Source organism: Tachyglossus aculeatus, chromosome 3, assembly GCF_015852505.1.
Source record: "Tachyglossus aculeatus isolate mTacAcu1 chromosome 3, mTacAcu1.pri, whole genome shotgun sequence".
Lineage (NCBI taxonomy): Eukaryota > Metazoa > Chordata > Mammalia > Monotremata > Tachyglossidae > Tachyglossus > Tachyglossus aculeatus.
Window position 1 is genome coordinate 76,864,008 of NC_052068.1, and position 24,045 is coordinate 76,888,052.

A 24,045-nucleotide genomic window follows, 5' to 3' on the forward strand; every position below is an offset into this window, starting at 1 on the left:
TTAGTGATTGAAGTGTGATTTTCCTTCTCCTTTACCCCTTCGGAGCCAAAGATGTAAGCCCAGAAAGTAGACCGAGAAATAACCATGCCATTTTGCTGTTCTCCCTTTTCCTGGATTCATTCATTCATTCATTCATTCATTCATTCATTCATTCTTTCTTTCTTTCTTTCTTTCTTTCTTTCCTTCTTTCTTATTTATTGAGCGCTTAACTGTATGTGGGGAATTTTGCTAAGTGCTTAGGAGAGTACAATACAATAATAAACAGACACATTCCCTGCCCACAATGAGCTTACAGTCTGAGTCTGTAAAAAGAGGGCCTTTAACCCCATAGTACAACCTGGCAATGAGTGAGTATGGAAAATGTTTGAATTGTTTGCAAATTAAGCAACAGTTTTATTTTTCACTTGGGCTACTCTTGCCATGTGCCCACTGAATGCCAATATATTGATGATTGTGGCTGAAGAGGTCTTATTTGTATCCTGAAACCTAAGATGAAATAGATTTTCATCTACTTTTTTTTCCAAGTACATTATTGGTGGTCTGATGTAACTATATAGAAATATTTGGAAAGTGTTTGAATGCTGTCTTTGAACCTCAAAAGGATCCATTATTGAGGGCCACCCTCCCATCAAGAATTAGTGTTAAATGTTGATGGACAGCTGTAATTCTATCAATCACACTACAGAAGAATCTTCCGTAATATTTCTGACAGTCACAGCTTAATAATTATTAATTATTAATAATGATAATACTTGTGATATTTCTTAAATGCTTACTATGTGCCAGGCACTGTTCTAATCGCTGGGGTGGATACAGACAAACTGGGTTGGATACAGTCCCTGTTCCACATGGGACTCACAGTCTTAATCTGCATTTTATAGGTGAGGTAACTGAGGCTCAGAGAAGGGCCCATGTTCTTTCCACTAGGCCACGCTGCTCCTCATTGGAATCCCATATAAAAGAGATGTATTTTGATCTTGGTGCTTTTTACAGAATCTAGACAGTGAGGATTTATCATTTGGGTCCCAGAATAGTTGAAACCCATACTATCTAGGAAAGGCACCTCAGTAATGAGGAGTCAAGTAAAGGTGATAATTTCAGTGACCTCTTTTGGTGGAAAGTGAAGTGATACTTCTGAAGTTATTACCCCAGAGACAATTTAGCCTACCATCTCTAATTTATGTTTCTTGGGGTGATACTGGGGTGCTGGGACTATTGAGGTGTAAAAGACACCATACATACTTGGAAGTTTTAGTGAGATAGTCACTAAGTCACTTCTTGTGGGGAAGCAGCATGGCTCAGTGGTAAGAGGACAGGCTTTGGCGTCAGAGGTCATGGGTTCAAATCCTGGCTCCGCCAGTTGTCAGCTGCGTGACTTTGGGCAAGTCACTTCACTTCTCTGTGCCTCAGTTACCTCATCTGTAAAATGGGGATTAAGACTGTGAGCCCCCTGTGGGACAACTTGATCACCTTGTAACCTCCCCAGCGCTTAGAACAGTGCTTTGTACATAGTAAGCGCTTAATAAATGCCATCATTATTATTATTATTATAGTCAATCAGTGGTGTTGAGTGCTTTCTGTGTGCAGAGCACTGTATTAAATGCTTGAGAGAGTACAGCAGAGTCAATAGACATCTTCCTTGCCTTCAAGGAGCTTACAGTCTAAAGGGGAGTAAGAAAAATAACAATTAAGATATTTGTTAATTTATGTGCCAGGCACTGGTCTAAGCACAGGGATAGATAAAAGGTAATCGGGTTGGACACAGCCCCTGTCCCACACAGGGCTCACAGTCTTAATCCCCATTTTCAGGTGAGGGACCTGAAGCACAGAGAAGTGACTTGCCCAAGGTCACAGGGCAGACAAGTGGCGGAGCCGGGAATAGGACCCATGACCTTCCGACTCCGAGGCCCGTGCTCCAGCTAGGCCTTGTTGCTGCACAGGGCTCGCCCAAACCCTCCTGTGGCACGCAAGTCCGAGGAAGCGCACAAGGTTGCTCAGCACCTGCCAAGTGACTCCCTGCCAGAATGGGCAAACGCCGTCAGTTTTGAATGTCTTTCCACCATTTAGTTAACAGGTTCTGAGTTCTTCTTTGAACTTCGAAGTTCTTCTCTGAACTTCAGTCTTGGCTTTAGTTATTATCTTCTTTGCTTGCTTTGAGTTTCTATCACTTTGCCAGGCATTAAATCAATCAATCAGTCGTATTTATTGAGCGCTTACTGTGTGCAGAGCACTGTACTAAGCGCTTGGGAAGTACAAGTTGGCAGCATATAGAGACGGTCCCTACCCAACAATGGGCTCACAGTCTAGAAGGGGGAGACAGAGAACAAAACATACTAACAAAATAAAATAAATAGAATAGATATGTACAAGTAAAATAGATAGAGTAATAAATACGTACAAACATATATACATATATACAGGTGCTGTGGGGAAGGGAAGGAGGTAAGGCGGGGGGGATGAAGAGGGGAAGAAGGGGGAGAGGAAGGAGGGGGCTCAGTCTGGGAAGGCCTCCTGGAGGAGGTGAGCTCTCAGTAGGGCCTTGAAGGGAGGAGGAGAGCTAGCTTGGCGGATGTGCGGAGGGAGGGAATTCCAGGCCAGAGGGATAACATGGGCCAGGGGTCAACAGCGGGACAGGCGAGAACGAGGCACGGTGAGGAGATTAGTGTCAGAGGAATGGAGGGTGCGGGCTGGGCTGTAGAGAGAAGGGAGGTGAGGTAGGAGGGGGCGAGGTGATGGACAGCCTTGAAGCTGAGGGTGAGGAGTTTCTGCCTGATGCAGAGAATAGGTCAGTGTTTGGATCCCCTGGTCTTTCTCAGGTAGCTATTTTCATCAATCCAGTCAGGATGCTTCCTGTCTGCCTGGGCAGAGAAGAGAAGCACCATTCATTCTTTCCTGCTCCAACTCCGGTGGAGTGCCGAGACCTGAGTGATACTTTCCCTCCCCACTACCCTGGACACCACTGAATGGAGAAGATGAGGAATTGTACAAATATTAAGAATGTCGCAACAGTTGAACCTGTCAGACTCTGAATTGGTCTGCTTCGGCCATGAAAAACCTGAAAACCTCCTCTTGCCCATAACTTAGGGTCATTCTCAGTGTTTTGGGTCTTTGTTAGGTCTCAGTGTTGGGTCTTTGGAGATGCAGCATGGCTCAGTGGAAAGAGCCTGGGCTTTGGAGTCAGAGGTCATGGGTCTGAATCCCGGCTCCGCCAGTTGTTAGCTGTGTGACTTTGGACAAGTCGCTTCACTTCTCCGGGCCTCAGTTCCCTCATCTGTAAAATGGGGATGAAGCCTGTGAGCCCCCCTCTTGGGACAACCTGATTACCTTATACCCCCCAGCGCTTAGAACAGTGCTTTACACATAGTAAGTGCTTAATAAATGTCATTATTATTATTATTATTATTTGTTCTCTTTTGCCATTTTGCTATTTTGTCATTTCAGTTTCGCTGTGTGTCTGTCTTCTCTTCCCTCCCCGACAGTTTTTAGACTGTGAGCCCTTGTGTGGACCAGGGACCATGATTAATTTACCCTCCAGTGCTTAATATGGTGTCCTGCACTTTTGACTTCCAGCTGTCTACCAAAAGTAGAACTCATCACTAGCAAGCAGGCACGCAGGATGATTGTGGAAATGCAGTTATCTGCCTGGAATCACTAGGAGGAGAGGGAAGAAGAAATAATAATAATAAAAAATATATTAAGTGCTTACTATGCATTAGGCATTCTATTTAAACACTGTGGTAGGTGAATCAGACACAGTTCCTGTCTCCCACCTGGAGCTCACTGTCTGAGTGATGGGGAAGGAGAATAGGTATACTTCCCAAGCGCTTAGTACAGTGCTCTGCACACAGTAAGTGCTCAATAAATACAATTGAATGAATGAGTGAATGAACCCCCATTTAAAAGGAGAGGAAATTGAGAAATTCGGGGACATTAAGGACTTGTCCAAGGTTACAAATCAGGAAAGAGGCAAAGCCGGGGTTAGAACCCAGGACCTCCAACTCCCAAGCCCTTTCCAGTAAGCCATGTTGCTTCTAAGCACAGATCCTTTAAGATTTCAGATCCTTCCTGGGCGGTTTACAGAACGGCAGAAGAGGCAGTTAGGTTATCTGCTGGTCAGTGGAGATCACTCTGTCTTTCCAGTTATTAAAAAAAAACTTATGACAGGAAATGTTTTGGCCAGCTTAGTTGGAGCCCTAAAATGGGGTGTTTACGTAAACAGCTCCCAGTTGGAAAAATGGGAGCTTAGAACAGTTCTTGACACATTAGTAAGTGCTTAAAAAAATACCACAATTGTTATTATCATTGTTTTGTGAGTGTTTCATCGAAGGAACACACTGTCCTAAATCACTCTTCTGTTGGTATTGCTAAAAATATCAGATTTAATAATTTAGCATCGGTGTCAGTGGGATTTGTTTTGAATCGCATGAATTATCATTTAGACTGTGTGTAAATAGGACTGCTAAGATTTGGAACTAGAATGTCTTTCTTGGCATGTTAAAAGAACAATTTCCAGTCTTTTTAAAAAATTATTAGTATTATTAGAAAAGAAAATGGGACAAGGCTAGGAAGTAGTGCTGAATCTGTTCTGCATAAACAGAAATTATTTAATTTGGTTTCCTGAAGCATTTCACGTGATGTGGAAAAAGCCCTTAAGATTCCATGACCTTCATGAAATAAGTTATCAGTGATTCAGGGAGATCTTCTATTAATGTTGTGTTTTTAATTTTTCTGTGTGTGTTAGTCACAGATAAGAGAAATCAAACTGTGATGTTTGACTCAATTAAGGACTGGCGTCAGGAGTTGGAGCGCACCAGAGGAAATATGAAGTATAAAGCAGTGAGTGCCAATGAAGGCTACAAAATCTGTGAAAAGTAAGCACCTACAGTGTTTTTCTAAGTTTCTAGAGCCTTGAAATAAGTGCAAATAGAGTGAACTTTATCTCACTACAGAAAAATCAAGTTTAAATCGTGCCTCCCTTGGATGTTAGACTAGATGAAATTGCCAACTTCAGCCATAGGTACTGTTTGTTTGAATAATTATGTAATCTTTTTCCTCTACAAAGCTCAACATTTGTAAACTAATCCTTAGGGTGGCCTGGAGTATGTCTTTCTGATTCCTGCTAGCAGATTTTCCTAAAATAGTTACTACTTAATGGTGTATAATAAGTACATACACTACTGCACAATATCAGTTAATAGATCTCTTCCCTGCCTTCTGAGTAGTCTGAAATGACGTTAACGGGGGTGCGGACTTCAAAGAACACAGAGAACTCTGCAGATTCAATGCATATTATTAAGTTCTTTTCATATTGTTTAGTTACAACCAGTTGTGCAAGTATTTTGTATATTGAGGGCATGAGGATTTGGAGGTAGGGAGAGAGAGAGAGAGGGTGATATTCCCCAATGACTGACGGTTTTGGCACTTATGCTACCTTTCAACACAGATGCAGGGTAAGATAATAAAAATTGTGGTATTTGTTGAGCGCTTTGTCCGTGCCAAACAATGTACAAAGTGCTGTGGTAGATATAAGATAATCAGATCCCATGTGGGGCTTGCATTCTAAGTAGGGAAAGGAGCCCAGTGTTTGAATTTCCATTTTGCAAATGAGGCCCAGAACTTGCCCAAGGTCACCCAGCAGGATTAGAACCCAGGTCTGAGGTACTCATAGAAAACTTACCCTGTCTTGGCAGATGGCGTTGAGGATTTGGGTTGCACTTTGGGTTGCAACAGGCTGTCTGTTTCATCCACTAGGTTGCCAGCATACTTCGTTGTTCCGATCTCTCTTCCTGAAGAGGACATCTCACGCTTCCAAGGAAAAGGCGTACCGGTAAGCAAACAAAGAAACCTCAAGAAGCTGAGAAAGTAGGGATTGTTTCAGGAAATGCCAGGATGGAAAATGTCACCACATTTTGGCTTTTCCTTAGCTTTTCCTTTAGGACTTTGAATTGTCTCTCTCAAGCTCAGTAGTTTGGCCTTATTCCAACTGGAATCCGAAATTAACGTAGAAGCTCTCCCCAGGGGCAGTAAGGCCCAACAGACTAGCTATGAAAACTGTCCTTGTCAATCTTAAAACTTTGCTTCTCTGAAGAAGACATCCTGAAAAAACTCTTCACGTTCTAGGTTTTGTGGTGGTAAAAACTGAAGTTAGCAAAAGAAGATTTGAATCAGAAGTCTATAGAGTAATTTTGCCGAAACCAACAGAAAACCCATCTCTGGTGCACTCAGAGAAGCAGCATGGCTTAGTGGTTAAAACACAGGCCTGGGAGTCTGAAGGACCTGAGTTCTAATGCTGGCTCTGTCATTTGCCTGCTGTGTCCCCTTGGACAAGTCACTTAACTTCTCTGTGCCTCAGTTACCTCATCCGTAAAATGTAAAATGGGGATTGAGACTGTGAGCCCAGTGTGGAACATGGACTGGGTCCAACCTGAAAATCTTGTATCTACCCCAGTACATAGAACAGTGCCCAGCACATAGTAAATGCTTAAAAGTATCATTAAAACCCCCCCCCCAAAAAACTTAGGTTTATCTACCATAATGTGTGTTTTGGCTAGAAAGCTGTTAGATAATTTAGGGAATGCTGATTTGACAAATTGAACAATAGTAAATGCTTAAAAGTATCATTAAAAAAAAAACCCACAAAAACTTTGGTCTACCTACCTTAGTGTGTGTTTTGGCTAGAAAGCTGTTAGAAAATTTAGGGAATGTTGATTTGACAAATGGAGTCTGTTGGATACAGTGAGCCAGGGTGTTGAAAGAAAGAATGTGTTACGCGTAGTAGATGACCCATTGAGTACTGCAAAACAAACCTTCCATAACTTGGGGTTTTGTAAAAATGCAATTCCCATTTATAGGAGAACCAGAGATGTATTTAGAATGTATGCGCACACAATTAATCACACAGCCTTTCTGTGGCCTTTGCCTCTATTGCCTCAGTTTGGGGATTTGAGTATTATTCATTCATTCAGTCATATTTATTGAGTGCTTACTGTGTGCAGAGCACTATACTAAGTGCTTGGGAAGTACAGTTCAACAACTGAGACAATCCCTGCCCAGCAATGGGCTCACAGTCTAGAAGGCAGGGAGACAGATATCAAAACAAGTAAACAGGCATCTATTGCATCAATATAAATAGAGTTATAGATACATACACGTCATTAATAAAATAAATAGAATAATAAATATGTACATATTTACATACAAGTGGGGCGGGGAGGGGGTAGAGCAGAGGAGGAGGAGCAGAGGGAAAGGGGGGCTTCGTCTGGAAAAGGGGGGGGCCAAGCTTTCCCAGATCATTAATTTGGCACTCTGTTCTGATTGCTTTTTAAATTTTAATGAATCCTAAATTCTATAAGGAAATGATAACATGCTTTTCCTCACCAAAAGAATTTAGTAGTATGAGTTTCTGCCTAGGAAAGAAATTTGAAGTGACTACACTCTTGATAGACATTGAACGTATGCTCAAACCTGCATAATGAAGGTGGGAAGGGGTCTTCCGAGAGGAACCTCAGGGAGCAGTACCCATTTGGCAATACTGTGTGATGGATTCATGAACTCCTCCCAAACTGGCTGTTTTGGGAATTTTTTCTCCTGTTTCTTGTAGATTTGGTGTTGGTCTTGCCATAATAGCTGTGCTCTTCTGAAGATGTCAGCTTTCCCCAGAGAACCAGATGACAGCACTTTGCAGATACAAAAAGCCTTCTTAGATGGGTCAGTAATAGTTATCTTTCGTGACTTGTTTTTTATTTGCTTTCTTCTTCCGAGTTATAGTAATACTCTTTGGAATGAAACTCCCTTTATTCCTTAAGGAGGCTATATAACTTTTGAATTGCATCCATTTCTGTTACTAGGGAAGACCTATGTTTTGGCAGCTACTGTGATTCATGCCTAATGATATAATCCCTTGATTTTTTTTTGTAATTCAGCATATACAAGACAATTCACAAGCCACCTTATGAAATGGTGAAAACTGAAGACCTATCAAACAGCCTATCCTTACAAGAAATCCAGACTGCATATTCCAAATTTAAACAGCTTTTTCTGATAGGTAAGCTCAATTAAGAGCAAAATTTTCCTTTGAAGTGCGGAAAGATGCAGCATGAACAAAGAGAAAGTGCTTCTTGAACATCTTTATGAGGACAGTCAGATGTCCCTAATTGCCACTGCTGAGGTTATGTGTGGTGTACAATTTAGAAGCTGAGTCCTGGGTGTGAATTCCTGAATGGGAAAGAAAATAATAATAATAGTTGTGGTAGTTGCTAATGACAGTAATAACAATAATTGTGGGTTTTGTCAAGTACTTACTATTTTAATTCATTCAATTGTATTTATTGAGTGCTTACTGTGTGCAGAGCACTGTACTAAGCACTTGGGAAGTACAAGTTGGCAACATATAGAGACGGTCCCTACCCAACAACGGGCTCACAGTCTAGAAGGGAGGAGACAGACAACAAAACAAAACATGTGGACAGGTGTCAAGTCATCAAGCACCATGCCCTGGGGTAGATACAAGATCATCAGGTTCTTCCACAGGGGGAAGCAGAGTGGCTCGGTGGAAAGAGCCCAGGCTTGGGAGTCAGAGGTCATGGGTTCAAAATCCGGCTCTGCCACTTGTCAGCTGTGTGACTTTGGGCAAGTCACTTAACTTCTCTGGGCCTCAGTTACCTCATCTGTAGAATGGGGATGAAGACTGTGAGCCCCACTTGGGACAACCTGATCGCCTTGTATCTTCCCCAGCGTTTAGAGCAGTGCTCTGCACATAGTAAGCGCTTAACAAATGCCATCATTATTATTATTATTATTATTATCTAAGTAGAAGGGAGAGCAAGTATTGAATCCACATTTGGCAGATGAGGGAACTGAGGCCCAGAGAAGTGACTTGCCACACCAAAGATGAGTGGTGGAGCCGATTAGAACCCAGGCCCGTGCTCTTTCCACTAGGTCACGCTGCTTCTCATAGGCTGTTAAGCATTTACTATGTGCCAAGCACTGTACTAAATACTTGGGAAGATAGAAGATAATCGTGTCCCAGTCCCTGTCCCACCTGCGGCTCCCGTCAGAAACCTGTGATTGGGTTGGAGAGCTGCCTGTTCAGAATGTGTTACTCCAGCAGCTGACACTGGTGGGGAGCATGGAGGAGACAAGGCTGAGCAGAATGGGTTAGGAGGATGAGATGGGGGTGTGAGAAATGGCCCACAGTCAAGGCTAAAACAAAGGTTTGCTTCAACTCCCCACCATTACAGAAAAGTAAAGTAAAATGACAGGTTGGTGCCTCTCAATTGGCAGCTTGAGGTTTCTGCTTCACTTGGGGAAATAGAGCCTGTTTTCAGTTTAGGGTCTAGGAAAGCATTCCAAGTCGGGGAGATTGGATAAATATTTCCGATGCATTCGATGATTACAAGCCTTTTCCTGTGAAGTCAGTGTTAGAGAACTGGTTAAATTGGCTAAATTAACCTGGAAGTGCTATGAATTTTTCATGGGTAAATGAGCTCCTCTTCTTGACTTTTTTTGATAGGGGAGTTATTAAATTGTATATTTGCTAAGGAGCTCCCAACTCAAAACTATGGCTGGGAATTTATCACCACTTAAGAATCCAAGAGCAAAGGCCTTTTCTAAAGGGAAAACCCCATTGCTGGGAGCATGGTGCATCTATTCCTGAGTTATACCGTTAGTAATGTTGCTTACCAGTGACTTTCTCTATCTTTACAGACAATATTTCAGAGTTCTGGGACACAGATGTAAAATGGTTTTCATTACTGGAAAACAGCAACTGGCTTGACATCATAAGGTTTGCTAATTCATTAGAATCATTCTTGCTTTAATTTATTTGGTTAATTGGCTTTCCTTGTGTTAAATATAACAATTTAGCACTCGGAATCCATGAATCCAGGGATTATTTGCATTTTTATTTTTTATTTTTTGCACACATGACCACACTGCTGGGAACTGTATAAAGCTTAGTCCCTGGTAGTAGTAGTGGGGGGGGGGGGGCGGGGGGAAGAATTCAGTTGTATTTACTGAGCACTATGTGTGTAAGGCACTGTACTGAGTGCTTGGGACAGTATAGTATAACAACCGACAGACACATTCCTGCCCACAACGAGCTCACAATCTAGAGAAAGACAAGTGATAACTAGGCATGTGGTAAATTGATGTTATATTTCTGTTTTATTCATTAAATTATAAATGCCTAGTGAGCAGAGATTGTGTTTTACTGTTTTTATTACTTAGGAAATTTATACATATTCTCATTCAAGAGGGCATTTACAGTAATCAGGGAACTACTACTGAATGTTCTTTAGAAAGCTGGGCACTTTCAAAAAACTCTCCAGATATATTCCAATTATGGGAATCTTGAGCAAGCTCTTAGAGTAAACATCTGATGGAAGTGTTTAGGAAATACCTTTCCAGAAACTTTGTGACCCTTTTAAGTGTTGGTATGTGATTCCTTACTACCAGAATATTTGTCTTTGGAGGTAACAGGAAAAGCAGTTCCAACTGATTTTGACACCTGTCTACATGTTTTATTTTGTTGTCTGTCTGCCCCTTCTAGGCTGTGAGCCTGTTGTTGGGTAGGGACCGTCTCTATATGTTGCCAACTTTTACTTCCCAAGCGCTTAGTACAGTGCTCTGCACACAGTAAGCGCTCAATAAATGCGATTGAATGAATGAATGAACGAACTTCCGAAAATAGAAGCTAATGTCTCATTCAGTAGCCCAGCCTTTGCCTAAGCATTTTATCCAACTGTTTTCTTAATTCAGACGCTGCTTGAAAAAAGCAATAGAGATTGCTGAGTACCTGGAAGGACAAAACATAAATATCCTCCTTTTAGGTAAGTTCCTATTTTAAAGGAAAATGTGTAGTTTCCCTTTTCCTAAAGTTAAGGTGCTGCTTTAAGTAAAGAGAAAGCAACTGTGGCAAGGTCATGCAGTTGTAATAGTCCTTTCTGCTGAGCTCAGTCTTGGCCCTAAAGTCTCTCTTGTGTGGAGTTTTAATGCTGTAGTTAAAAATAAATTCTTCCCAACTGAAATTTGGCAGACAGTTCTAGACCCAAGATGGAATTGCTTTGAGCAGGGAGAGGCAGAAGGTTGATTGTAATTTTATTGAATTAACACAGTCTCTTAGAACATAGAAACACCCATGCCATTAATAGGTCTAACCAGCGGTCCACCTAGCCCATCCCTGTGTCTCTGACAATAGGTTGCTCGGCCTGCCTTACCAGTGTTGAAGGGTGTATATCCCTAGCTTTTTTATTTTAGTGACCTATGAATTTATCCACCCTCTTCTTGAGTCTACTGATGTTTTCTGCCTTTACAGTTTCTTGTTACCATCAGCCATATGAAGAAGCATTCCTTTTCTCCACCTTTAAAGTTCAGTGGATGCCCTCTCAGAAACTAGCTTTGTGGCAGTCACCAAATCACAATCCTGTAATACCCTTATTCACACCCACTCAGCCAAACCGCATCCACTCACAAAAGTTTCTCCAAGTCACTGATCATCTGGGTTGCCTTTTTGTGAACACCAGCTGGGCTCTAAATGCAGGGGTCATATTCTTACAGCACCCTGGGTTAAGGAAAACTCAGGTAGTACTTGTAGTGTATTACACCTTGAGCATTCACATGGCACCGTGTCCACCATACTCAAAAAGACTTTAATTCCCACCAGCATGCTAACCAAAATTCATAGTATAAGGACATTTTCTAGCAGCTGTATTATTTCCTTCCCAGAATGTGGTGACGTGAATTGCTCATAAGTGCTCAAGATGCCAGTATTCATGACTTAGGTATTGGGAAGGCAATGTCTTATTGGTTTTTCCATCCCCTTTCTGATGATGCCCAAGGTTTGGCTGCTGCCAATGATTTCAGAAAGACAACAGTGATTCTGGAATCACTGTCAAACAATTGTCACTGTTAGCTCAGTATGATATTTTTCTGGGTACATCACCTTTGCATTTGCTCCCACTGACTCTCAGCTACCACTCTCACCGCCCCTTAACATGCTTAACATGGTGAGGTCTTAATGCAATATATTCCTGTCTTCATAATGGTGCAGCACCCCAAAGGACTTAGTGTATCTGCAGACAGATTTCATTGCAAGTCCTACTTTTAGACAACCTGTGAAGATATTAAATGGAATTTGTTATAGCACCATCTCTCTGGAGGCTTCATTTTTTTTTTCACTTTTTCATAGTGAAAAGCAGCCATTTATATCATTTAATTTTCCATTTTTAGCCAGTTTCATATCCAGGACTGAATATTCCCTCCGATCCCATGATTATCCTCAGTTTTTAAAAACCTTTTGGTGTGAAGCCCTATTGAAGAGTATTTTGACAATCTAAATATGTTTTGGTACCCCTTTCTCCACACCCCTTAAAGAATGCCAGCAGCTTAGTGTGGCATGATTCCTCATACTGTTATTCTTCATTGGGTTAGTTTAATTCTCACCCTGGGCTAAGCATTGTTCTTAGCACTAGGAAAAGGTAGATGGGCATTGGATCAGACATATTGACAGAGATCACAAAGCAAGTGTAAAAAAAATTCAAGAACAATTATAAGAAAAATCACAATACATAATTTCCAGGGCCACCTCAGGAAGCCACCTAATAACAGGAATTAAACTGGAAGTCTTCTAGTCTTTCAGGACAGTAATCATTTGAAATAAGTTATATAATCTTATTAGGAATTATGTAAAGTCTTCTCCAAATATTTCCAGAGCTCTTGTGTGGGTGCCATGTGGCCCGTATGATTTCTTTAAAAATAACCTGGGTGGTTACCACAATTTTATCCAGTTTCTATGACTTATCTAATAATAATGATGGCATTTATTAAGCGCTTACTATGTGCAAAGCAGTCTTCTAAGCGCTGGGGAGGTTACAAGGTGATCAGGTTATCCGACGGAGGGCTCACAGTCTTAATCCCCATTTTACAGATGAGGTAACTGAAGCACAGAGAAGTGAAGGGACTTGCCCAAAGTCACACAGCTGATAATTGGCAGAGCCGGGGTTTGAATCTACTTCTAAACAAATCTGGATTTGGGAATCCTTAATGTTTTCCTCAGTGTAAGACACAGACACAAAGACACACACACACCCACCCACCCACCCACCCATTCTTCCTTCCTCCCTCCCTCCCTCCCTCCCTCCCTTCCTTCCTTCCTTCCTTCCTTCCTTCCTTCCTTCCTTCCTTCCTTCCTTCCTTCCTTCCTTTTTTCAAAGAAAGATATTTATTAAGCACTTTCTGTGTTCAGAGCATACTAAGTAGTTGGGAAAGTACAATACAACAGAGTTGATAGAAAGGATCCCTGCCCATAAGGAGCTTATAATTTTCCGGAGTCTTTAGCTCATAGTTATCAGATGATCCAACTGGTTGCATATACGTGGCTTACTGAACAATCCGTTTTCTAACATTGGCAACCCTTACCATGTGCTCTTCAAACTCTTAGCTCACCTAATTTTCTGTTTGTAGCAGGATTGCCACTCTTCTGGGCTTTCCTGTTTGCCTAACTCAAGAGCTTTCCATTCTATAAAGAATGGTGCTTCTCCTCTGACCTCTGCCAGATAGCCAAGCAGGTCGTGGATTTGATTTCCTGTGGTAGAATTTTTTCAGAGGGCAGGAGAAGCTCTAGGGTGAACTTTAACTGGGCTTCTAAAAATGATGGTGCTTAGAAGTCTACAGGATTTCTAGTAACGTGCTTAAAAGAATCTTGCTGCGGGGTCATCTGATAACCAGAAAAGGCTGTGTTTGAGGCTTTCCTCATAGCGGTTTCACAGGGCCGTGACTTCCTGCCCTTGAAGGTTATGAGATGCAGTGTCTGAGGCAGTAGCTTGGGAATTCAGGCAGTAAGTAGAAGGAAATGCATTTTTCTCTGTCTAAATTCTCCAAGCTTTGTAGCAACTGAAGACATTTTGCTAAAAAAAAAGAAAAAAAGCCTGGGTTCCCTAAGTTAGATTGTGGCCTGCTTACCGTAGTAGCTCTCTGGTAAGTAGAGCCCGTGATTCTCTTTGTAATAATAACAATGGCATTTATTAAGCTTTTACTATGTGCAAAGCACTGTTCTAAGCTCTGAGGAGGTTACAAGGTGATCATGTTGTCCCATGGTGGGGCTCACAGTCTTCATCCCCATTTGACAGATGAGGGAACTGAGGCCCAGAGAAGTGAAGTGACTTGCCCAAAGTCACACAGCTGACAATTGGCAGAGCAGGGAAACTCTTTCTCTAGAGTTTTGGCTACATGATCTAGCTTTACAAAGGCATACTGTATTCTGCCTGCCTGAGGTATTTCTTATTTAAATCAGCATCTTTACTCTAGGGCAGTAAAGTTCTCTTTTGATTTTTCCTGGCTGATGTGGACTGTAACCCCACCATCTAGGCCATTTGAGTTGATGAAGTCTCTGCCCCAGCTAAAGTCGCAATGTCTTGCTTCACTGTCTCAGCCAAGGGAATGTGAGCTCTCGTTAAGAAGGAGGGTTGTAGTCTGTCTGGTCCTACCAGTCCCTGGGAGAGACATCCATCTTCTAGACTGTGAGCCCGCTGTTGGGTAGGGACCGTTTCTATGTTACCAATTTGTACTTCCCAAGCGCTTAGTACAGTGCTCTGCACACAGTAAGCGCTCAATAAATACGATTGAATGAATGAATCTATAAAAGCAAAACCTGTCCAGAAGCTGTGATACAATGCGAAAAGCAAGAGTAAAAATCCCCCACCCATTAAACCCTCAGTTCCCTTATTCAGTTTGCTCAGTTGAGTGGCAGTTGTTAATAAGAGGGGGAGAGTCCTATGCAATGGTTATTGTAGGGTGGCTTGGGAAAATACAGAGCTTTCAAAATCCAAAACCACCTTTGAGCTCCCCCTGGTTTCTTTGAACCTTTCATGAACATTACCAAATCAAATGTCCACATTCGGAGCTCGGATGTCCTTCCCTTCAGGAACCAGCTCTTTTTCCCCCTCTCCTCAATGCTGTCTTTGTAGGAATGTAGGAAAAGGTAGCGCATCTAACTAAATCTGGAAATTTCAAAAAGCATCCCTTTACTTTTCAGGGCTTGTTGTTTGATCACGGGCAACAGTAATTCTTGGTTAGAGGTGCCTTGTTAGCTCTTAATTAAGAGCTATCAGGATGATCCAAAATTCCTAGATTACAAGTTAAAAAAGTTTTTTTTTCAGTGCTGTCTGCTTCATCCTTAATGCCTTTACCTCTTTGCCATGATTTTTCATAGAAGAGAATGCATCTGATATATGCTGCGTAATATCCTCTCTGGTGCAAGTGATGATGGACCCATATTGCAGAACCAAGCTTGGTTTTCAGAGCCTTATCCAGAAGGAATGGGTAATGGGAGCCCACTCTTTCTTGGATCGCTGTAACCACCTCCGCCAGAATGAAAAAGAGGAGGTAAGTGCCCTGTTTACTGTTCCTGCTTAATATATGAGGGAGCTTACAGAATACATGATCCAGCACTTGGGTGTAATGTGTTCTAGGTTGTATGTAATGGGAAGACATACACTGTCTCTGTTGTGTTACCTTCACTCTGAACAGTTTCCGTTTAAGGGCTTTACCATTCGCCACTTGAGTACTTATTTCATCCAAATCTGGAGCTTCGTTCTTCTGGATTCCAGGAAAATTGTTCCCCTATAATTCCTGGGCAGCGTGTGAATAGTTTCAGTGGTTGGAATGATTTAGAAAAAAGTTCCTTTGATTTTATTTTCTTTGCAAGTTCACCGCCCGCCCCCCTCAGCCCCGAATCCATTTAAAGTAGCCATTCTAAATATATGAATGAAGGGAAAGTGATATCATGTCTGGAAATAAGGGTGTACAGTGGTTTTAAAGCAAGTTTCCTGACAGTTGTACACATTCTCTTCATTATTCGATTAGTCAGTGGTGTTTATTGAGCACTAACTGTGTATAGAGCACTGTACTAAGTGCTTGGGAGAGTATAGTGCAATGAAGTTGATAGATAATGTTCCTTGCTCACAAGCAGTTTCATTAAAAAAGTTTTTTAATTGTCTATGAAGTGTTCTACTAGTGGTAGTATAGTGATAATGAAAAGCATTGTGCCTAGTGGAAAGAGTATGTGGGCCTGGGAGCCAGAAGACTTGAGTTCTAATCCTGGCTCTTCATTTGTCTTCTGTGTGGCCTTGGACAAGTCACTTAACTCCTCTGTGCCTCACTTCGTATGTAAAATGGGGATTTAGACTATGAGCTCCATGTGGGACATAGATGTCCAACCTGATTGTCTTGTATTTACCCAGCACTTAGTTGAGTGACTAGCACATAATAAGCGCTGAACAAATACCATAAAAAAAATATTTGGTGCCAAGGCACTGTGCTAAACTCTAGGTTAGGAACAGGTTAATCAGATCAGACACAGTCCCTATCTCACATGAGGTTCACAGTCTAAGAGGCAGGGAGAGCCAATATCACTTATCCTTATTTCATTAATCACTGACATTGCAATGATATTTGATTTTAACAATTTTAATCCATAGTATAGTCTGAAACCCTCTAATAAAGCTAGCAGTGGCCGGGTAAGAATGACAGCAAAGTTGGTCAGCCTCAAAGTAGTAGTAGCTGTAGTATTTAAGTGTTCACTTTGTGCAGATCACTGCACTAAGCATTGGGAAAGAGTATACAAGGGGGAATTAGACATGGATCCTGCTCCTCAAGGGGTTCACAATTTATGATTAAAGGTTGGGGAGAGCGTTTGAGATGGACACATCAGGAGCCAAGACACAGTGAACATTAAAGCAGTATAAGAGAAAGGGACAAATAGTACACAAAATGAAAACAAGTTGGTAAGGAGGTGTGGCTGGGGATGTGGAATTTCAGGCTCCTCGTGATTCAGAATGCATGATATACAGTGAAGCCATAGCAGAGTGGCCTACCGGATAGAGCACAGGCCTGGGAATCAGAAGGAGAGAAGCAGTGTGGCTCAGTGGAAAGAGCACGGGCTTTGGAGTCAGTGGTCATGGGTTCAAATCCTGGCTCCACCAATTGCCAGCTGTGTGACCTTGGGCAAGTCACTTAACTTCTCTGTGCTTCAGTTACCTCATCTGTAAAGTGGGGATTGACTGTGAGCCCCCTGTGGGGCAACCTGATCACCTTGTATCCCCCCAGCACTTAGAACAGGGCTTTGCACATAGTAAGCACTTAATAAATGCCGTTATTATTATTATTATTATTATTATTATTAAGGACCTGGGTTCTAATCCCGGTCCGCCACTTGTCTGCTGTGTGATCTTGGGCAAGTCCTTTCGCTTCTCTGCGCCTCAGTTACCTCATCCGTAAAACGGGGATTGAGACTGTGAGCCCCTTGTGAGTCATGGATTGTGTCCAACCTGATTAGCTCATATCTACCCCAGTGCTTAGTACAGTGCCCATCGTATAGTACGCGCTTAAGAAATACCATTTAGAAAACAAGTGGCTACCACGGCCACTAGGCTTTCTGAGGTAAGAAAAAGGCCGTATACTGTAGATGTTCCCTTTTATTCCGGGCTGGTGAAACGCAGAGTGGATGGGGTCTCCTTGAAGCTGCAGAGGGGAGCCAGGGTCAGGTCTCAAGGTGGTACTTCGCTGACACCCAGCATGCCAGGGGCAGGCAGGGGGTTCCTCATCACTGTGGTCAGGATGCGCGGGGAGGAGAGGCTCAGAATTACCAGATGTTTTGCTTGGTTGGAGGTGAAAAGTGTCCAGAGAGACACAGCAGCAGCTCTTATACCCGACCCGACGCACACGATGCTGGGGGGCAGGCAGAGAAGGCCAGGTGTCCGCAGTGCCAGGGCCCAGGGCGTCCCTGAAGGTGAGGCTGCAATTACCAGTCGATTCACTCGGCTGTGCGAACCAACGTACGCTCACCTTAATGTCTGGGAAAGAATGGTGAATTCTGTGGGCTTGTACATTTTTAGAAAAACTCACACTCTAAGGTTGAAGCACCGCCATCTTTGTGGCTACTAATCATCAACTTTTTTTAGACTGTGAGCCCACTGTTGGGTAAGGACTGTCTCTATATGTTGCCAACTTGGACTTCCCAAGCGCTTAGTACGGTGCTCTGCACACAGTAAGCGCTCAATAAATACGATTGATGATGATGATGATGATCAACTGTAATTAAAATCCTTTATGTCCAAGGCCAGGTCTTTGGATCTTGGAGCCAGTCTGATTTTTGTCTGCTGGCCTCGGAAAGGAAGATGTGGGGCAAAGGCAATCCAGGTCACCTGTACTGGGGGAAGGATTCAGTCAGCACGTGGGGTAGATGGACGATTGGGGCTTTTTGTATTAAAAATAGCAAAAATGAGCATGAACTTGGCTACTCCACTCTTAAACTTGCTGTCCATACTTCCAAGTGAAAAGAACAATCAAACAGTGGCCTGAGAGCAAAGCCCCATACCAAGCAAGACATATATTCCCTGCCTTCAAAGATCTTGCTATCTGAAAGGAGGAGGCAAACAAAACATATATATACAAATAGATGGAGGAGAGGAAGAAGCAAGGATAGAGCGGGAAACTGTACAACTATATCAGGAGGAACGAACTGAATAAATAATTGAACATGACAATATGCATATGTTCATAAATGCTGTAGGTAAGAATAAAATGCATAATTGATAAATGGTAGCTTTTGGGTTTACAGATGATTTGGGAACTAGGAGATAGGTATTTTTGCCCTGTTTCTACCATTGATGAGAATTGGGGCATTTTGTTCCTCAACTTTTTTTCTGTTAGTCGGGATCATAGCTGCTCCTTTCTTCCTCAGTGGGATGTTAAGGACAAAATGAGACAGTAAATGTCGAGTATAGTAACTGAATTAATATGAATGCAGTCTTCCAAATCTCTTATTACCACTTAGTTCCATTTCCAGAGGTGTTCAGCTGCTGAAACAGTTCTGTTATAATTTTCACATGCTTGAGAGTCTTTTGCTGTTCCCTCTCTATCCTTCCCCAATTCCAGTGCTGGGTTTGACTTCCACTAGTGTGATAATAATGGTACTTGTTTACTTGGGTTTTGGGGGGTTTTTTTAATGGTATTTATGAAGTACTTATTATGTGCCAGGCATTGTATGAAGAGCTGGGGTAGTTACAAGGTAATCAGGTTGGACACACAGTCTTAGGGCAGCATGGCCTAGTGGCTAGAACACAGGCCTGGGAGTCAGAAGGACCTGGGTTCTAATCCTGGCTCCGTCACTCATCTGCTGTGTGACCTTGGGCAAGTCACTTCACTCCTCTGGGCCTCAGTTACCTCATTTGTAAAACGGAGATTAAGAGTGTGAACCACATATGGGACAGGGACTGTGTCTAACCCAATCTGTTTGTATCTGCTCCAGCACTTAATAATAATGGCATTTATTAAGCGCTTACTCTGTGCATAGCACTGTTCTAAGTGCTGGGGAGGTTACAAGGTGATCAAGTTGTCCCACGGGGGGCTCACAGTCTTAATCCCCATTTTAATAATAATAATAATAATTTTGGTATTTGGTAAGCGCTTACTATGTGCAAAGCCCTGTTCTAAGCACTGGGGAGGATACAAGGTGATCAGGTTGTCCCATGTGGGGCTCACAATCTTAATCCCCATTTTACAGATGAGGTAACTGCGGCCCAGAGAAGTTAAGTGACTTGCCCGAAGTCACACAGCTGACAATTGGCAGAGCCGGGATTTGAACCCATGACCTCTGACTCCCAAGCCCGGGCTCTTCCCATTGAGCCACTGCTGCTTCTCATTTTACAGATGAGGTAACTGAGGCACAGAGAAGCTAAGTGACTTGCCCAAAGTCACACAGCTGACAGTTGGCAGAGCCAGGATTTGAACCTATGACCTCTGACTCCAAAGCCCGTGCTCTTTCCACTGAGCCACGCTGCTTCTCCATGCCATGCCTCCCACAAAGTAAGCAGTTAAGATACCACACTCATCATCATCTTAATTCCTGTTTTCCAGAGGAGGTGACTGAAGCACAGAGAAGTTAAGTGACTAGCCCAGGGTCACCCAGCAGACATGTGGCAGAGCTGGGATTAGAACCTAGGCCCATAATCTTTCCATTAGCTCATGTTGCTCCTTGTAAAAAGCTTACTATTTGCCAAGCACTGTACTGAGTGCGGGAATAGATACAAGATAATCAGGTCAGACACAGTCCCTATCCCGTGTGGGGCTCATAGCCTAAGGAAAATACAGTTTGAGCTGAATCCTGAGGACCCTTCAAGGCCCTACTGAGAGCGCACCTCCTCCAGGAGGCCTTCCCAGATTGAGCCCCCTCCTTCCTCTCCCCCTCGTCCCCCTCTCCATGCCCCCCGTCTTACCTCCTTCCCTTCCCCACAGCACCTGTATATATGTATATATGTTTGTACATATTTATTACTCTATTTATTTTACTTGTACAAATCTATTCTATTTATTTTATTTTGTTAATATGTTTTGTTTTGTTCTCTGTCTCCCCCTACTAGACTGTGAGACCACTGTTGGGTAGGGACTGTCTCTATATGTTGCCAACTTGTACTTCCCAAGCGCTTAGTACAGTGCTCTGCACACAATAAGCGCTCAATAAATACAATTGATTGATTGATTGATCCGAGGTGGGGAGGGGAGACCCCGCTGTAACAGATGTGAGAGCATATGCAAGTCCTGAAGACAGCCTTGTGTGGGAGTTCATGTGCAAGCACGCACAGACACATGCACAAACAGTCATTTCTTGAGCACTTTATGCAGAGCACTATAGTAAGCGCTTGGGAGAGAACAATATAATAGAATTGTTAGACACAGTTCCTGCCCACAAAGGGTTTACAGTCTAGAGATCTCCGCTCTCTGGACCCCACCCATCTTTCGGAGCGCCTCACACCCCACCTCGCCGCCCTCTCCTCTCTACCCAGTCTTGATGATCAGATTACTGCTCTCAACTCTACCCTTTCTACTCAGCTAGACTCGCTCGCTCCCCTTTCCCTTCGCCGCTCTCGCACCACTAACCCACAGCCCTGGATCACTGCCACTGTCCGCCTCCTTCGCTCTTATGCTCGAGCTGCTGAACGCTGCTGGCGAAAGTCTAAACACCATGCCAACCTCGTCCACTTCAAGTTTATCCTTTCCTGCCTTAACTCAGCCCTCTCTTCTGCCAGACAAAACTATTTCTCCTCCCTTATTGACACCCATGCCCATCACCCCCGCCAGCTCTTCCGTACATTCAACTCCCTTCTCAGGCCCCCGGTTCCTCCCCCTCCTCCTTCCCTCACCCCCAACGATCTGGCCTCCTACTTCATTAACAAAATTAAATCCATCAGGTCCGACCTCCCCAAAGTCTCTTCCCCCCTTTCTCCAACCTCCCGGCTCTCAACACTCTCTGCTACTCTCCCATCCTTCCCAGCGGTATCCTCAGAGGAACTCTCCTCCCTCCTCTCAAGTGCTACTCCGGCCACCTGTGCTTCTGACCCCATTCCCTCTCATCTTATGAAATCTCTCGCTCCATCCCTTCTCCCCTCCTTAACTTCCATCTTCAACCGCTCACTCTCCACTGGTTCCTTCCCCTCTGCCTTCAAACATGCCCATGTCTCTCCCATCCTAAAAAAACCCTCTCTTGACCCCACCTCACCTCCTAGTTATCGTCCCATATCCCTCCTACCATTCCTTTCCAAACTCCTTGAACGAGTTGTCTACACGCGCTGCCTAGAATTCCTCAACAACAACTCTCTCCTCGACCCCCTCCAGTCTGGCTTCCGTCCCCTTCATTCCATGGAAACTGCCCTCTCAAAGGTCACCAATGACCTCCTGCTTGCCAAATCCAACGGCTCATACTCTGTCCTAATCCTCCTCGACCTCTCAGCTGCCTTTGACACTGTGGACCACCCCCTTCTCCTCAACACATTATCTGACCTTGGCTTCACAGACTCCGTCCTCTCCTGGTTCTCCTCTTATCTCTCCGGTCGTTCTTTCTCAGTCTCTTTTGCAGGCTCCTCCTCCCCCTCCCATCCTCTTACTGTGGGGGTTCCCCAAGGTTCAGTGCTTGGTCCCCTTCTGTTCTCAATCTACACTCACTCCCTTGGTGACCTCATTCGCTCCCACTGCTTCAACTATCATCTCTACGCTGATGACACCCAGATCTACATCTCTGCCCCTGCTCTCTCCCCCTCCCTCCAGGCTCGCATCTCCTCCTGCCTTCAGGACATCTCCATCTGGATGTCCGCCCGCCACCTAAAGCTCAACATGTCGAAGACTGAGCTCCTTGTCTTCCCTCCCAAACCTTGTCCTCTCCCTGACTTTCCCATCTCTGTTGACGGCACTACCATCCTTCCCGTCTCACAAGCCCGCAACCTTGGTGTCATCCTCGACTCCGCTCTCTCATTCACCCCTCACATCCAAGCCGTCACCAAAACCTGCCGGTCTCAGCTCCGCAACATTACCAAGATCCGCCCTTTCCTCTCCATCCAAACCGCTACCCTGCTAATTCAAGCTCTCATCCTATCCCGTCTGGACTACTGCACTAGCCTTCTCTCTGATCTCCCATCCTCGTGTCTCTCTCCACTTCAATCCATACTTCATGCTGCTGCCCGGATTATCTTTGTCCAGAAACGCTCTGGACATATTACTCCCCTCCTCAAAAACCTCCAATGGCTACCGATCAATCTGCGCATCAAGCAGAAACTCCTCACCCTGGGCTTCAAGGCTGTCCATCACCTCGCCCCCTCCTACCTCACCTCCCTTCTCTCCTTCTCCAGCCCAGCCCGCACCCTCCGCTCCTCCGCCACTAATCTCCTCACTGTACCTCGCTCTCGCCTGTCCCGCCATTGACCCCCGGCCCACGTCATCCCCCGGGCCTGGAATGCCCTCCCTCTGCCCATCCGCCAAGCTAGCTCTCTTCCTCCCTTCAAGGCCCTGTTGAGAGCTCACCTCCTCCAGGAGGCCTTCCCAGACTGAGCCCCTTCTTTCCTCTCCCCCTCGTCCCCCTCTCCATCCCCCCGTCTTACCTCCTTCCCTTCCCCACAGCACCTGTATATATGTATATATGGTTGTACATATTTATTACTCTATTTATTTATTTATTTATTTATTTTACTTGTACATTTCTATCCTACTTATTTTATTTTGTTGGTATGTTTGGTTCAGTTCTCTGTCTCCCCCTTTTAGACTGTGAGCCCACTGTTGGGCAGGGACTGTCTCTATGTGCTGCCAATTTGTACTTCCCAAGCGCTTAGTACAGTGCTCTGCACATAGTAAGCGCTCAATAAATACGATTGATTGATTGATTGTTTAGAGGAGGAGTTTACAGGTTGGGAATGGGTGTGTAGCAAGTGTTTTGCAAAAATGATAGACATCGATAAAGCACTGCCTGGTTGGATTTGCCAGCAAGCACAACATGAAGAAATTCTTCCTCACCTATTGATGTCACCATTTCCCCTGGCTTGTGATTGCTTTATGGACCTGCTGTCTTCAGATTTCTTTTGTTTCCATTTAGGTTCCTGTTTTCCTGCTTTTCTTGGATTGTGTCTGGCAGTTGGTACAACAGTATCCTCCGGCGTTCGAATTCACGGAGACTTACTTGACCGTTCTGTCGGATAGCCTGTACATACCGATTTTTAGCACCTTCTTCTTCAATTCGCCTTGTCAAAAGGATAGTAATCTGGTAGGCGTTGCTAATAAGATCCAGCATACTAGATGTGTCGTCTGTAAATTTTCCCCCTTTAAAATACGTGGTAAAACACACTCTCGGCACGACAGACTTTTCTCTTTTTTGTACTCACTGAGGACTTGCACTTGAAGTTATAAGTCAGTGAAGGAACTCAGAACTCTGCTAAATGGAGTTTTATAGAGGTAGAAAACAGGAAGATTGGGGGAGTGAGGAATTGGGCTTTTGTTTACTGTTTGATGAGTCCTATTAATCTCCCAAGCAGGCTAAATATAAGAAAATGCCTGCAAGAGGGCTGCCTGTTCTATGCTCAGCTCTGTGGCACAGGGTAAGGTGCCTGCGGATCTCTTACCCCCCACTCTTGTGTAAGGGATATCATCAGTGAATCAACCAGTAGTATTTATTGAGCTCCTACTGTGTTTGGAGCACTAAACTAAGCACTTGGGAAAGTACAGTAGAAC

General features: G+C 43.7%; 1 protein-coding gene across 2 annotated transcripts in view; it reads left to right on the forward strand.

The window, feature by feature from the left end:
- MTMR12 (myotubularin related protein 12) overlaps positions 1–24,045 on the forward strand; it is an 82,698-nt gene that overhangs the window by 47,684 nt on the left and 10,969 nt on the right. For both annotated transcript variants that reach the window (XM_038743911.1, XM_038743912.1), the window contains 8 exons: positions 4,742–4,871; positions 5,752–5,827; positions 7,601–7,707; positions 7,923–8,044; positions 9,706–9,784; positions 10,759–10,829; positions 15,209–15,381; positions 23,414–23,581. In XM_038743911.1, coding sequence (XP_038599839.1) covers positions 4,742–4,871; positions 5,752–5,827; positions 7,601–7,707; positions 7,923–8,044; positions 9,706–9,784; positions 10,759–10,829; positions 15,209–15,381; positions 23,414–23,581 — 926 coding nt within the window. The remainder of the gene's footprint in view (positions 1–4,741; positions 4,872–5,751; positions 5,828–7,600; positions 7,708–7,922; positions 8,045–9,705; positions 9,785–10,758; positions 10,830–15,208; positions 15,382–23,413; positions 23,582–24,045) is intronic.